Consider the following 15,902-nt stretch of genomic DNA (forward strand, 5'->3'; position numbering starts at 1 on the left):
CAGCCCCCCTGTATTTAGGAAGCTCCTGTGCTGCAGTTAACCTGCGCACGTTGTCAGAGCACTGATGGCGGAATCTTATTTTTAACTTTCAGCCTGTGACTACCTCTTTTGCAGGCCATAAATGGGCCGAATTCCGAACTAATTTTCTATTGAAAATCACAAATTTAGTATTTCTCTTTCGTTCATTGACGGACACAGCGACATATCTTTATTAGCCAAATGGGTTATGCTGCGCTTCCTAGGAGTAGGACACCAGGTGGAAAAGGGTTAACAAAGTTAAAGAACTTTTAGCTACTCCCATGGGGCAGTTCCAGGTGGTATACTCCCACTTCCTGCTCTAGGATTCAGTTTTTTTCTGGAATCTCTGGTCCTGACATTTTTTCCTTTTTTTTTTTTTTAAACTGAATTTCTCTTAGGTCCTTTGGCAGACGCAGCTCTTAATGCTTCTTCACTAATGGGTTATGTGCCATCTACAGGAGCAGACTAGGCAGTGAAAAGCTTTCACTCGACACGCCTACAGGGGCTGTCCCTCATGACATAACCCTTAGACACACTGTGCTCTCAAATCAGTTTCTTGCTGCCTAGTTTAGGAGTAGGACCTAGGTTCCCTGCTGGGACTTTCTCTTTACTCACTATTGCTAGCTAGTGTAAGGGGGATCCTCCTGGTGAACTACAAGCGACAGGCGGGCTGGCGTTTCGCACTGGATAATCTAGATCCTTTAGGTCTCCTAGCCTGGCCAACGAGTGTGAGCAGGTTGTGGTCTGCCCAGGCCTCGCCACGACGGAGCCCCGGTTGATGGGGACGAGCCTGCGAGCGGATGCCTCGCCAGGACGCATCGACCTGGAACACCCTGAGTCGCAGCGTACCCCTCTTGGCTGAAAGCACCCCCACTCAGGGTGGGAGGCAAGCTGTTTTGGAGCAGAGCCCACCCTCTCCATGGTATGGTTAGTGATGCATCACCCCTCCCCGTGTCCCTGTAGCAGACCTCTGAGGAGGAGATGTGGGCCCACTCCTGGGGATAACAGGGCTGTGTTTTCTCTGAAAGATACCCCAGGCCTATCAGAACAGGCCCTGCCCGGGCTCCTGCTGGGGGTGCTATAGTCGGCGTCTGACGCCTGGGGGGGTACTGAGGATGTTACATTGTCCTCAGGGGTCCCTTTAGGTGGATTCCTGCAGTGGCCTCAGACCTAGGTGTCCTGAGCGCTTGGCGCAGTTTTTGGCTCCCATTTTAAGTGTGGGCATAGGCTCTTTGTGTAAGGGCAGCGGCCATTTTCCCTGAGCTTCCTATACTTTACTATTGGCACCATTTTCTTGTAGCCTGAGGCTACACAGGCAGTGTGCGGCCTCTAGTGGTGATATGTCACTTCCTGTCAGATGTTTTCAGGCTGGAGATTACACTACACTACAGAGCTGCTACTTCTCAGCGGTGATAAGTAAGGGGTTTTTGTTCCTTTGGGTATTCCTCGGGCACACTTTTGCTCCTGCCAGCCTTTAAGGATGACTCCGGATGCAGCATGGTACAGCGGTGCAGATCGCGATTTAAAGGGGCAGTGCACTTTTTGTTTTTTCTACCACTTGCAAATTGGAGTCCCAAGGTAAGAATTCCCCTTAAACTTTATTGGTGCGCATGCCGGACCATCCGGATCGCAGTCTCTCATGTCTGTCTGTAGCTTTGAAAAAATCTGGCGTCAAAGGTGGACTTTGTGATAAAACAAGCCGCTTTTCCAGAAACGGCCACTGCCTTCTAAGTCGTCTGATTCAGAGCCTGATATGGTCGCCACGGACAATCCCATTCCTGAGGGATCCCTGTCCTCGCAGTCAGATGGTCAGGAGGATATGCCCTCCTCGGCTGCAGCGCAGGAAGCACTGATTCTTTCAGTAAGGGAAACATTGAAAATGGATGATGCCCACACAGTCAGGACAGCGGGTAGTGTTTGGCTCCCGCAAAAGCCCAGAAGTCGGGGTCAGGGTTTCCCTTGTCCCGAGGACTTTCACGATATGGTGAATGAGCAATGGCGTATTACGCATGTACTAGTGGTGCAAAAGCGCTTTAAATGCTTTTATCCCTTTGCTGACTCAGTCTCAAGGTGGATCACCCTGTTTCCAGAACAAATCTTCTGTGGTACCTGTGGAAGTCTCCCCGGTGTTTACAGACCCGGTGGTCTAATGGGTGGAATCCTTTTCCCGCCACCTGCATTTGCTGGCGGGCTTGATACTTAAACCTGTATTCGCATCCGTCCTGGGGTCCCAGACGGTTAAAGAATGAGTTGCAGTACCTAGGGGTAACTTGAACGCTCACCGTTCCCCTGGCTCTGATGAGCTCACGGACCAGATGGCCCAGGCCCTGGTGTGCCTGTGTGCTGCGGCCCTAGACGCAGCTCCTCTGGTTGCCAGTGTCAGCGGTGGGGATTGCCACGCGCCGCATTGTGTGGCTGCAGAGCTGGTCAGCGGACCGGGCTTCTAAGAAGGCCTTAACTAATCTCCCATTTTTTGGGTGAACGCCTGTTTGGGGACTCCTTGGTTGAGTTAATCAAGGGCCTGAGTTTCGAGGTTTTTATTCAAACCTATTCACGGTGCTCAGAAAGGAGGGCAAGGTGCGTCCACTTTTGGACTTCAAGTCAATGTACCGCTTTGTGCAGGTACAGAAACTTCGGATGGAATCCGTTTGGTCTTTCAAGGAGGAGCACTTTCAATTTGTGGCTTTACCCTTTGGTCTGGGGGTCCTGGAGACTGCATGGCGTGCCGTGGGGGGCCACCATTTTTCTGTAGATTCGTGCTCCGCTTTACCCATTGTAAATGCATGGGGCAGCTATTTTCTGTTCCCCCATAGGAATGCATGGGGCAGCCGTTTTTCTTGTAGTCCATGATCGCTGGATAAGCAAGGTAGACACTACAGACTCTAGCTATGACCCGGGTTTTTTCTGTGTCGTATCGTTTTTTTCCTTTCTGATGCACAGAATGTTCCTGCAAGCCGCCTGAGAGGTTTGGCAATGTGTTTGGGATCTCTTGTAGGTAGTCTTGACTCACTCTGCTTACAGACTGTTATGCTGGGATTTGCATACCGCTAGTGCAGCGGTGCGATTGCTTTTTTTGCGACCCTTTTAAAGTGACACTGCATCTTTTTAATTTGTTTTTTTTTATTCTGCCTAGTCAGGAGTAAGAACCTAGCTCCCTGCTGAGATCTCTGGTCCTGGCATTTTTTTTTTCTTTTTTTTTTCTCCATTTTTAAAATGAATTTTTTTTCCCTCTATTTTCTTATTTTATTTGTTCCTGTGAGAACTACAATCACCTTCCGGACTGGGCGACGAACTGGATATCCTAGATCCTTATGGTCGTCCCAGATACTCTGCTCCCCCCCCCCCCCCCCCCCCCCGCAAACCCCTTGTAGGTGTCGGGATGTTAACGTGATTTTATAGACAGGTCATCTCAGTGAGGTGATCGGCACAGGTGGGGTGAAACTACTAGTCACCGAGTAGCTGTGTCGGCGTGGGCCCGGGAACATTGTGTGTTGTGGCGGTGGGGAGTCCCTAGCAGGCTCCCTGGATGTTTGAAGGATCTGGGTGCTTCGCAGGTGAAGGCAGCGCCACCATTTTGTCTGGGCTCCATGTGCGGCTGTCGTCTGGGCTCCATGTGCGGCCGCTCGGCAGCCATGTTTCAGTCCATGTCTGTCCATTTGAGCAGAAGCAGTGGCCATTTTCTTGTAGCCGCATACTGCGGCAGGCGGCCTCTAGTGCACAGCCTATTCCTCTCCTTTCGGAGCGGCGTGCTGCAGGCGATTGGCGCTCATTCCCCTCTCTCCCGGCTGCTGCTGAGACCTGTGTGATGGTGAGTCCTGGGGCAGTATCTTCCTGCTTGTTTTTCTTTTTTTTTCTATTGCAATGTTCCGGGACCTGTAATTCCACAGGAATCAGCGCTGCTGGGGTTACTTCACAGCTATTTAACTTTATACTGTGTTCTCATTGCGGTACCAGGGTGTCATGGAGCCTGCTGAACATGTCTCACCACCGGACCCAGTCTAGAAAGGGGAGGATCCTCAGGGTCTCACTCTGCTATGGCGGCCATGACGACAATCCTACAATCTTTAGTGTCTAAAGTGGACATGGTCTTACAGAAGAGACCTGGCACCGCTTCCGGTTTCCTCTGCCTCCTCAGATTCTGAGGCCGATTTGGCCACCGGACGCAAGTCACCCCATGGGGTACCCGTCCTCGCCCTTCGAGTGCTCTGACAGTGAGGATGATTCCTCTTCCACCACCTCTACACCTGAAAAAGCACTTGTAGAAGCTCTGATTGTGTCAGTGCAAGAAACTTTAAAAATAGAGTACGCAGCAAATGCTGCATCAGCCACTCCGGTAACTAAAGTGTTTCCCTTTCCTGCCTATTTCGACGAGATTCCCTCTAGTCAGTGGGGGTTCCCGAAACGCATGGCTGGGATACTTAAACGTTTCGCTAGGAGATTCCCTTTTGAAGATTCCTTTTTGAAGAAACGGACAGTACCACCGGTGGTGGACTCCCATGTTTCTAGGCTAAATAAAGTCCTGTTAGTACCTGTGGAGGACGCTCCATCCTTTAAGGATCCTGCAGATAGGAAGGCTGAATGGTTGGTGCGACATCTTTTTACCGTGGCCTGTTCAATCCCGAGACCGGTGTTTGCCATAACCTTGGTCTCCCAGACCGTGATGGAGTGGGCAAAGCTTTTACACTAGTATTTGAGAGGGTCAGCCCCCTTATAAAATGGCGGAGCTGGTGGGACCAATTAATACAGGGATTGCAATATATCTGCGATGCAGCCCTGTTAGCCTGAAGGACGTCGGTGACAGCGGTGACCTTGCGCCATATGTCTGGTTGAAATGCTGGCTTATGGACCAGGCCTCCAAAAAGGTTCTGACCGATCTTCCCTGTAGGGGACCATCTAGAGGTCGTTTGACTTCGTAGTTTCTTTCCAGATCCATGGGCCTTGTTCATCCTAGACAAATGGGTACTCTGAGTTATTTAGATCCGGTTAGGTTCTTCCCTTCCAATTTGCGTCAGTCTGCAAATCGGCTTCAAAGCCTTCTAGAAGCGGTACAGAATTTGTTACAGGGGGTAATAGTCCCTGTTCTAGAGTAAGAACATTTTCAGGGGTTTTATTTAAACGTCTTTACGGTCCCCAGGAAGGAAGGGAAGGTTCGTCCTAGCCTGAATCCTAAGGCCCTGAACCATTTTGTGCAGGTTCAAAACCGAATCCATTCGCACAGTCGTGGCTTCCCTTCATCAGGGGGACTTTCTAGCCTCCATCGTCATCAAGGACGCCTATTCTTCATATCCCGATCTACATCGGGCATCAACGTTTTTCTTTGTTTTGCCATAGGCGAGGAGCACTATCAATTTGTGGTGTTACCCTTGGTCTCGCCTCAGCTCCTTGGGTGTTCACGAAAGTGTTGGCCCAGGTTTTAACCTTACTCAGACAGTGGGGGATTTTGATACTGGGGTACCTGGATGATTTTCTGAGGGATCTTCCCTCAGATCTTCCCCCAGATCTTCCCCTGATCTTCTGATCTCCTGGAGGAGGATCTGGACATCACGGTGAGAACTCTGCAGGAGTTCTACTGGATTCTGAATTTTTGAAAGCCAGCCTTAACCCCGTCCAATTTGGACTTCCTGGGGCTGACTCTAGATTCAGCCTCAGCCCCGGGTGTTTCTTCCGGAAACTAAACTCCTAAAATTGCAGCGTGAGATTCGGCTCTTGTTATCCAATCGGCGGTCGTTTCTCAGAACCTGCATGCAGGTGCTGGGCCTTATGGTTTCCACCTTTTTGAGGCCGTCCTGTTCGCTCAGTTTCATACCAGACTTCTGCAAAAGGAGATTCTAACTAAATGGGACAAGAATCCACAGTCTCTGGACAATTTGATCCTGTTGAGTCAGGGTGCGAGAGGGTCTTTGCTTTGGTGGCTCTGGTCCCCGGTGCTTCAAGGGAAATCCTTCCTACCCCTGTTCTGGTCAGTGGTTATCACAGACGCCAGCCTGTCAGGATGGGGGGGTGGTGTCCTGGGCATGGAATCGGCCCAAGAGTTCTGGTCTCGGGTGGAGTCCATTCTGCCGATCAACATGCTGGAAATTCAAGCGGTCAGGCTTTGCCTGTCCCGGTGTCCGGATCGTCTGCAGGGGTGTCCTGTAAGGATTCAGTCAGGCAATGCCAGGGCCATTGCATATATCAATTACCAAGGGGGCACCAGAAGTGGCCGATATTCTAAGGTGGGCAGAATGCCTTTTTTTTTTTTTTTTGGCCCTCTCTGCAGTGCACATTTCAGGGGTGGATTACCTCAGTAGTCAGCCACTGTCCGGGCAAATGGTCTCTTCACCCGGAAGTTTTTCAGCAACTGTCTTCGGTGGGGGACAGCAGATGTGGACCTGTTGGCCTCTCTTCTCCACCAGAAGGTTCCAAGATATGTTGCTAGGTCTTGGGATCCTCTGGCGGACACTCTGGTGGCCCCTTGGGGCCGGCATCGTCTGATTTATGCCTTCCCGCCAATACAACTTCTGCTGAGACTTCTGTGCAGAATCAAGGCAGAAGGGATTCCAGTGATTCTGGTGGCCCCAGGCTGGCCTCGACGGTCCTGGTACGCAGGCTTGGCAAGTTTGGTAGCTGATGACCCTTGGCGGCTTCCTCTAAGAGAACATCTTCTGTCTCAAGGACCGACCTTCCATCCTGCTTTACGGATGCTTGCGTTAATGGCCTGGCTATTGAAAGCCAGGTCCTGAAGGATAGGGGTTTGTCAGAATCGGTGATTCCTACACTGTTAAAAACTAGAAAATCTACTTCTCAGATTTACCATCGAGTTTGGAAATCATATATTAACTTGGTGTGAGTCTGAGGATATTTCCCATGCTCTTTTTCGGTGTCACGTCTGCTGGAGTTTCTACAAAAAGGTGTAGATCAGCGTTTGACTTTGGCTACCATTAAGGGCAAGATTTCTGCATTGGCATTTTTCTTCCAAAGACTGTTGGCAACTAATTCTTTATTTCACATATTAGTGCAGGGAGTTCGCCATTTGGTCCCTCTGCTCTGGTCTTTAGTGCCTCCGTGGGATCTTAACCCGGTGCTGTCGGTTCTCCAAAGACCGCCTTTTGAGAATATTCGTGAAATTCCTTTACTTTGTCACAGAAAGTGGCTTTCTTGGTGGCTGTTCTGCACGCAGGGTCTCGGAGCTGGCTGCATTGTCCCGTTGGTCGCCTTATCGGGTGGTTCACAGGGACAAAGTGGTGCTTTGTCCCTGTCAGTCGTTCCTTCCTAAGGTTGTTTCAGGGTTCCACTTGAATGAGGACATTGTGTTGCTTTCGTAATGTCCTAAGCCAAAGCACCCAAGAAAGGTTGCTTTGCTTTTTTTGAATGTGGTACGGGCCATCTGGGTGTACTTGATGGCGACTGAGTCTATTCAGAAATCAGATTCCTTGTTTATTCTTATGGGGGGTCCTCGTAAGGGACAGGCTGCATCTGCTGTGACCATTTCCAGATGGATCAGGCGGTCGGTGGTGCAGGCCTATTCAATTAGGGTCAGGTTCCTCCTTTTCCTGTTAAGGCGCATTCCATGAGGGCGCTTAGTGCCTCCTGAGCCATCTGTCATTAGGCGTCAGTGGTCCAGGTTTGCAAGGCGGCCACCTGGGCGTCTGTACACATGTTCAAGTTCTACAAGGTGGATATTTTTGCATCTACTGATGCTGCCTTTGGCCGCAAGGTTTTGCAGGCAGCTGTGACAGACTTCTGCCGTTTTTGAGGGTGTTTGTTTCTGGTAGCTGAGCTCCACTTGTTCCTGGTTGAGCTCCTGGTTGGCTAAGTTTAGTCCTGTTGGGAAAAACTTGACCCAACAATTTTCTAAATGAGCTTTTGGGCTTGATCCCAAATGGGTCGCAAAAAATTGCAGTCCCAGAAGAGATGAAGCAGAGTACCTTCTTCAGTACAACCCCTAAAGCAAGAAGAAGGGACCGACTTGTAGAAAGAGTGCATTAAAGAGGGGGTTAAATACCATCTAGTAAAGAGTTTAAGGGGGGATTCCCTGCAAGCGCTAGAACGGGAACATTTGCGTAGATTACTCCACATTATTCCATTACAGAGGTGAAAAAACACAACTCGGGTCTCCCTCCCATTTAATCATATATCCCTGCTTCTCAGGAAGAGAGACACCAACTAAATGTGAGTACAATGAAGAAATAATACCCTTTCCTCTGGGAGAGGAGGAGCAAATGTTCTCAAACACAGTAAATGGTGGGTTAAGTGATACGGTGCCTTTTGAGCGAAAAAAACTCAATTATAGTTAAATAATGGCTTAGTTCAGAGCTGGGAATATTGTGCAGTTGAGTAAGTTGATCAAAAGTGCAGAGTGTATTACAAACTGTGATGGCTTTAAGGGAAACCAGGTCTCTGGATATCCAAGGTTCCAGTTCGGTTTCCTCTAGTGGGAAAGAGGGAGAGCCCAAATAGTTCATAAAGGAGGTCAGAGGTGAGGTTCGGGATACCATTTCCAAAGGAGCTTCTTCAGCTTGAACCATAGTTGAAGTAAATGGTTAATAATTTTGTTGGGGAAAGTTTTGTACCGAGGTGGTCTCGGAATGTCCCAGAGTATGGCCTCCAACGAGCATGGGGCAGCCGAAGCCCGTTCAAAATCCAACCAAGGGACACTATCATCCTTGGAACACCACTGTGCCAACTGTTGGAATTTGGCAGAGAGGTAATAAAGCCAAAAATCAGGGAGACCCAGACCACCTTGAGATTGAGGGGCATGTAAAACCTGTTTATTATATCTAGATTTTTTTCCACACCAAACAAACTTTGAAATCTCTCTTTGGAATGACAAAATATGTGTCTTTGGGACATTGATGGGAAGGGCACGGAAAAGAAATAACAACTTAGGGAGCACAATCATCTTTACTGCTAAAACTCTACCCAGGAGAGAGATATGATCAGTAGACCAGGTTTTTAGTACTAGTGTTAGTTTTTTGAACATATTCGGGAAATTCAGCAAAAATAGAGAATCATAGTGAGGGGTAATATGCACTCCCAAGTACTTGAATGATCTCGGGCACCAAGCAAATGAAAATCGTTCTCTGATGGAAATCTGCATCCAATTCGGGAGGTTGATTGGCATGAGAGAACATTTGGAGAGATTAACTCCTAAACCTGAGATTGAGCTAAATTGTTGCAGTTCCACTAATAGTTGAGGAAGAGATATATGAGGGTGGGACAAAAAAAGGACATCATCAGCGTAAAGGCTAAGTTTGAACTCCCTTCCCTCATTACGGTAGCCACTAATCTTGACATTGTTTCTGATAGAGATTGCTAAAGGTTCAATTGCCAGGGCAAACAAAAGAGGGGAAAGGGGGCACCCCTGTCTGGTACCCCGTTTTAACTGAAAAAAGTCGGAATTGCATCCAGGAAGGCGGATCCTCGTCTGTGGGGATTCATACAGGGCCCTAAAGCCATGAACGAATCCATCACCCAGGCCATATCTTGGGAGCAGATAATCTAAAAAAGCCCAACTGACGCTGTCAAACGCCTTGTTGATGTCTAGACTGACTAGGCAGGTGGGAGATTTGCTAATATTGGCGTCCTGTATTATATTAGAGACTAGCCTAATATTGTCGGTAAGTTGCCTACCTGGGATGAAACCTGTTTGATCAGGATTAATCAAATGGCAGATATATTTAGCCAATCTATTAGCAAGTAGGCGACCAAACAATTTCAAGTCATTATTCATGACCGAGATGGGCCTAAAGTTTTGTGGGAGAGAACGGTCTTTATCGGGTTTGGGGATGAGTGACATGTTAGCATATAGCATTTCTTCTGGGAAATTACCGCCTTGTAAAATATAGTTAAATAATTTGGTTAATTTAGGAGTCAGGATTGGGGCAAAACTTTTATAGTAAGAGGTGGAGAATCCATCTGGACCCGGAGCCGTGGAAGATTTCAAGGATTTGATCAAGTGTAGGATCTCCTCTTCCGAACAAGGTGCCTCCAACTCTCCCTCTGAGAAGCAGAGTGGGAGGGGATCTGTAATTTCCCCACCCAAGAGTCAAACTCAGCCAGAGATACATCGGATGATACTGATAGCAGATCTTTATAAAAATTTGTAAAAATCTTCAATACCTCTTCAGGGTGAGAAACCATCTTTCCATCCTGCCTTCTAAGTTTATAAATATGGGTGGGTTTGGAATCTTGTGTGAGTTTTTTTAGCGAACATCGTAGACATGGTGTTGCTATTGAGCATAAATTTTGCCTTGGACCACCTGAGGGCCTTTTCAGTATCACCAGATAAAATCTCGTCCAGGGCAAGCCTTTTGGTGGAGATCAAATCCTTCAAATCTGAGGAGGGAGCTTGGTTATGTCAATTGTATAACCTATCAAACTCTTTAGTAAGGGATTTTATGTCGGTTAGTCTAGCTTTATTTTTGGCTGAAGCTAGGGCAATAATCTTACCCCTAATTACCGCTTTATGTGCTATCCATACTGTTGACGTGGGAGTATCATCATTTTCATTTATACTAAAATATTCCTCCAAGGAGGATGCAATCTGGGTTGTAAATGTGGAGTCATTCAGCAAAGAATCATTAAGTCTCCAATTAAATGTTGAGCTCTTTAAACCGACCCCGCATGCCTCGAATGACACGATTTTATGGTCTGAACAAGGACAGATGTGTATCCTAGCATCCGAGGAGTTAGCCAGTAAAATCGGTGTGCAAAAAATATAGTCCAATCTGGCCGCGCTTTCATGGGGGTGGGAGTAAAAAGTGAACTCTTTAATACCTACATTATGTGCTCTCCAAGCGTCAATCAATTGGAAGTCACAAAGGACCTTGGTTAGCTTTTTGGGAAAGGCCTTAGAAGAGGGTGTAACTCTACTCCTATCCAGGGAAGGGTGAGCGGACAGATTGAAGTCCCCACCAACCACCATATGGGGCGATGTATATCTACCTAGAATCTCAAAGAAGTGTTTAAAAAATGTGGCCTGAGCTTCATTAGGAGCGTAAAGAGAGGCAACTGTTAAGGATTTACCCGCTATATTACCTTTTGAGGATCAAGAATCTACTATCCGGATCACTATATATAGAGGATATATCAAAAATGTTGTTACGGATGAAGATAGCTACTCCTCTTGCCTTGTTGTGAAAAGTAGAATGAAATTGCCTAAATGACTTATCGAAAAATTTAGGATGCTTGTCCGTGGCAAAGTGCGTTTCCATTCAACATTATGTGAAATTATTTTAAGACCCATCATTAATGAGGAAGAAAGATCTACATAACCTGATAATCAGTGGATAAGATAGCTGAGACTGAGCCCAATTACTGAAAAATACCAGTGTGTATGAAGCCAATATACAAGAGACATCTTAAATGCAACATTTTGATGATAGCATGGCAAAAATATTCCCAAAACAGGAAGTGGTGCAACCTTCAAGCAAGAGATCGCAAACAGGTCAACTGACTGAGGAGTCAGTAAAAAGGTTATAATGATCTGAATGGATGACTTTCTGTTTTTCAAAAAACAATATTTTTGTGGTATCAAAAAAAAACCAATACCAACAGGAGTCCTAAAGACTCTAAGATGTGAAAAACATCTCAGGGAGACGGGCAACTCATGTAAACCCATCAAAAATACAACAAAACACAGGACGATTAAGTCCAGACGCCATTCGTGGGGTCCAGCGCCCCGGGACCACAGGAACCCGCGGCGAGACACCGAATTGCCCCTGTCAAGGGCGCGGGCACACGAAAAGGCACATGAGGGACAAACCAGCGAGGGGGGGGGGGGGAGGAGAGAAAAGGCACTTGTGAGTTGTATTATATAACAAAATATTAATGCACTGAAGAGTATCATAGGTACAATGGGGACCCATCCTGAGATGATAGGTCTCACATCAGTGATAAGTACCTATAATAGACCTCAAAGGCACCACAGGAGTTCCTGCTAATTCACACACAAACATGAAAGAGAAGAAAAAAAAAAAGCCTCATATTTGGTATTTTAAATGATTAAAAGGACCATCTCTAAAGGGGTTTCGCCATCTGCGCTGATCCCTTCTTGTAGCTGGAGTAGACCACACAGGTGAGGATCTTGGAGTAGCTTGAGGTCGGGCTTCAGGTGCAGCGTTCATCAGGCCCAATTTGATAAGCAGTTCTTTTCCTTGCGTCAGGTTGTAAACCACATAAACAGAACCATTATGGGGCACTGTGAGCTTAAAGGGAAATCCCCATCTGTAACGAATCCTAGCCATCTGCAAAATGGTGGTGACCTTTCATACCATGCCGCTTCTCAAGGGTGGCCTGCGATATATCCGGAAAGATTTGAATCCTAGTACCTTCCAACATAATATTTGGGGTATTCCTGGATATGCGCAGAATGTCCTCTTTGACCAAGAAGTCCTTAAGACATAGTACCACGTCCCTTGGGGGCTTATCCGGGGGGGGGGGGGGGGTTAGGGCGCAGGGCTCTGTGGATTCTATCACACAAGAAGGCAGCAGCAGGTTTATCTGGCAGTAGTTCACTGAAAAGTTTGGACACTGCAGGGGTTAGCTCAGTCACTGTCTCTGGAATACCTCTGAGGCGCAGGTTATTCCTACGATTTCTATTGTCCCAAGTCTTCGACCTGAGATTGCAATAAATCGTAATTGTCAGACAGGAGCTCAAAATCCTTCCTGAGATCATTATGTGCAATGGCCAGTTCGTCATGTTTTGCCTCAAGTAAATCAGTGCGACCCCCTAAGGCAGCTATTTCTTGTGACAGAGTATTGGTCGATTTTATGAATCTGTTTGAAATTTGTATGCCAGTTTGTTGTACATTGCCGTGAGACTAGCATCCAAATCAGCCTTAGATATGCTATTAGCGTACTCACGGTCTGCTGCAGGAGATGTAGTGGAAGGTGGCGGTGAAGCGGTTTCTGCATGCTGCTGAGAGCAGGCCTGGGCGCCATCTTTGGTCATCTTGGTGGTTTCTTTAGTGCGGAGGAGATATGTTGTCAGGGAGCGTTTTTGAGGGCGACCCCGATTGTTCTTTTTCGTTGACGGCATGCACGGGATGTTCCCACGGGGTGCTGGTACTTTGTGCTGCAAAAAGATTTGATCTGGCCCCGGGAAAGCCGCCTGTCTCTCCCCCCTCTGACGGAGCTGAGCCACTAGTGACCTTCCAGCTCCGCACCGCGCATGCCCCCCCCCCCCCCCCCGGGTTTTGTATTCTTTTGACACTACTTGTTACAAAACGGAATCCTAGAGCAGGAAGTGGGAGTATACCACTTGGGACTGCCCCATAGGCGTAGTTAAGCTCTGGTAACTTTAACCCTTTTCCGCCTAGTGTCTTACTCCTAGGAAGAGCAGCATAACGCATCTGTCAAATGAAGATATGATGCTGTGTCCATCAATGAACACCAGAAAAGGATTTTACATGAAAACTAAAATCCAGTTTACTCCGATGTTCATTGACACACAGCACCCACCCCTCTGTGGAGTTGTAATTCTTCTGACACTGCTTGTAACAAAACTGAGTACCTATAGCCAAGAGAGGGAGTATACCCCACTGGAACTGCCCATGGGTGTAGCCAGACTTTTTTTCTGCCTAGTGTCCCACTCCTGTAGGGGGCAGTATAACCCAATGGTTTTGAAGATCAGGAGTTGTGTCCGTCAGTGAACATCAGAGAAATGTTTTTTACGGGTAGTCAAAATCCCATTTTTGTGATCCGATGGTGCCACAATTTGGTTTCGAAATTCGACTACTCAGCCTTAAACTTCCTCATGTTGCTACAGAAAATTTTTCCTGGCCTGGGAATCTTTTCTTTCCAGGAATTTTTATTTTCTTGCGCTCATGTGCATTTCTTTTTTAACAGATTTCTCACACGATTCTCTCATCTATGATTAGAAAATGTGTTTTTCAAAAAATTTCCAACATTGCCGATCTCTCAAATTCTTAATGGCTGCATGAAAATCTGGCCTTGATGCAGCCCACTAATGGTGCAAAATTTGAATGAAAATTCTGAGATCAGATTTTTGAAATTCGTCCCATGTATGGCCGGCCTTAGGCCAAATTCAGTGTGTTTTTTTTTTTTTCCCCACCAGTTTTCATTCTGTAAACTAATTGCGGAAATTTCCTGACTTTTTTTTTCTTTTTCTCTGCAGCTTATGTCAAGGCCTGGAGTGGATGACTTGCCGAACAGGAGTGAGATAACTTCTTTCCAGAATTTGGAAGCAGGACACTATTTATTCTACGGACAATTTTCCTACACTACATCATCACCATGCTTTATTTATACTAAGTCCTATTTTGTCTGAGCCACACTTGAATCAAGTGATGCTAAAACAGGAGAGTATCTGAAAACTGTTTTGGACACACCACAGACAACCTCGCTAAAGAACAATTTTCATATTGTATCAGTCCGTTTTGTACATGCTGAGCATTATGCTGCTGTTGTCTTCAAAAGTGGCAAATGGCTTTTTATGGTTCTTTCAATTGTGAAAGCAAGACTTCTTTTAGGAAAGCTCCAGGATAACCAAATAGGGTTCATAAGGGGAATATCTGGACTAACTTACTAACCTGTATACCTCCAGTCACAGCTGTTTTTGACAAGCCCTACAGAGTGGATTCCTTGATGCAGGTCATGCAGCAGGTTTGGTCACTGCTGTGGCTGTGTATGGAGAAATCTGATGTGCCTACTTAGCAGATGTTATAGCAGGTGCTGAAAGAGAGGGCTTGACCTGGTGCTGTTAAAGATCAAATTGCTGGTCTGGCGACCTAAATGCATTATACGTTGGCTTACTAAATCTTTTTTTTTTTTTTTCTCCGGTGGGCTGGAACTGGTTGGTTAGACTCGCACACTGGCTTTGTGCACCTCTTTAGACAGCAGGGAGCCGCTGTTTAGGCTACTGCTACTTTCACCATTGTCCAACACCAAGTGAATTAATTGGGGCTTCACAACTGATAAATTCTAGACAAGAGTATTTTTAACAGCAAAACGTTGACTTTAGTTCTAAGCAAGGTAGGGCTCTTTCACACTGGCTAACTCCGCCAGCTCAGGGGGGAATCTCTCTGCTGAGCAGGCGGATGACAGGCCCACGTCCACTCCGCTTGTACAGAGCAGACACGGACCCATCCACTATGTGCAGTCAGATGTAAAAGGACCGCCTGTCCATTTACGTCATCACATCCACCAGACAAAGAATGGACCCCCCATCCGTGTGTTTTTATCATATTGGATGTCGGCGGGTGTCATGTCCATTTACATCCACTGCTTCGTAGTCTGCAATGGATAGTCCAATGAAGTCCGCCTAAACTGACAGGTGGACCCGATCAGTCCGCTCCACCCGTGTAAAAGGGGCTGTAGTTGGGAGTATATCAGAATATCCTTGCTGCTTATTTCCTGTGGTGTAGCAAAAGCCAGGTAGCAGTAACCCACCAGCATCCATAACACACTGTAGAATAAATCCGGTTTGGATGGCTGTAAAAGAAACTTGTTAAAGCGGAAAACCTGCATCGTCCCAGTTTCAATTCTGGGGCAATGACTACATGCAGCTTTTTGCCCATGCAGTCATGGTGGTTGGAGAATTTTCCATCAGTCTTCTTGCATGCATTTTGCCATTCTACAGGTTCTCTTTGATGGTAAAGTAGGCAATCTTTGTGGCCTCCTAACTGGTGCGGGGTCAATAACCATGTTGGGAGTCACATGGCCACATTGTGTGAAAGACCTGCTGTTCCTAAAGGGATCCTGTACAGAGAGATGTGTATGTGTGCTGTCATTGCAGGTGTCCTGAAGAAGCTTGGTTGACATAGACTTGATCAGGTCAGCTCAGTGTTTGAAACAAGAGTGATGTCTCTAATTCCCACTATGCATGCTTGTGGGGGTCACTAAAGATATGGGATCAGTATGACTGCCAGGCAAAGTACATT

At 47.0% G+C, this 15,902-nt stretch overlaps 1 protein-coding gene across 1 annotated transcript in view; it reads left to right on the top strand.

The window, feature by feature from the left end:
• The window catches only part of ARL5B (ARF like GTPase 5B), a 122,945-nt gene extending 108,558 nt beyond the window's left edge, over nt 1–14,387 (top strand). The window contains exon 6 of the mRNA XM_082258807.1: nt 14,138–14,387. Coding sequence (XP_082114933.1) covers nt 14,138–14,186 — 49 coding nt within the window. The 3' untranslated portion in view covers nt 14,187–14,387. The remainder of the gene's footprint in view (nt 1–14,137) is intronic.
• Nucleotides 14,388–15,902: the final 1,515 nt, after the last annotated feature.

This window comes from Pelophylax lessonae, assembly GCF_965119305.1.
Source record: "Pelophylax lessonae genome assembly, chromosome: 5".
Classification (NCBI taxonomy): Eukaryota; Metazoa; Chordata; class Amphibia; order Anura; family Ranidae; genus Pelophylax; species Pelophylax lessonae.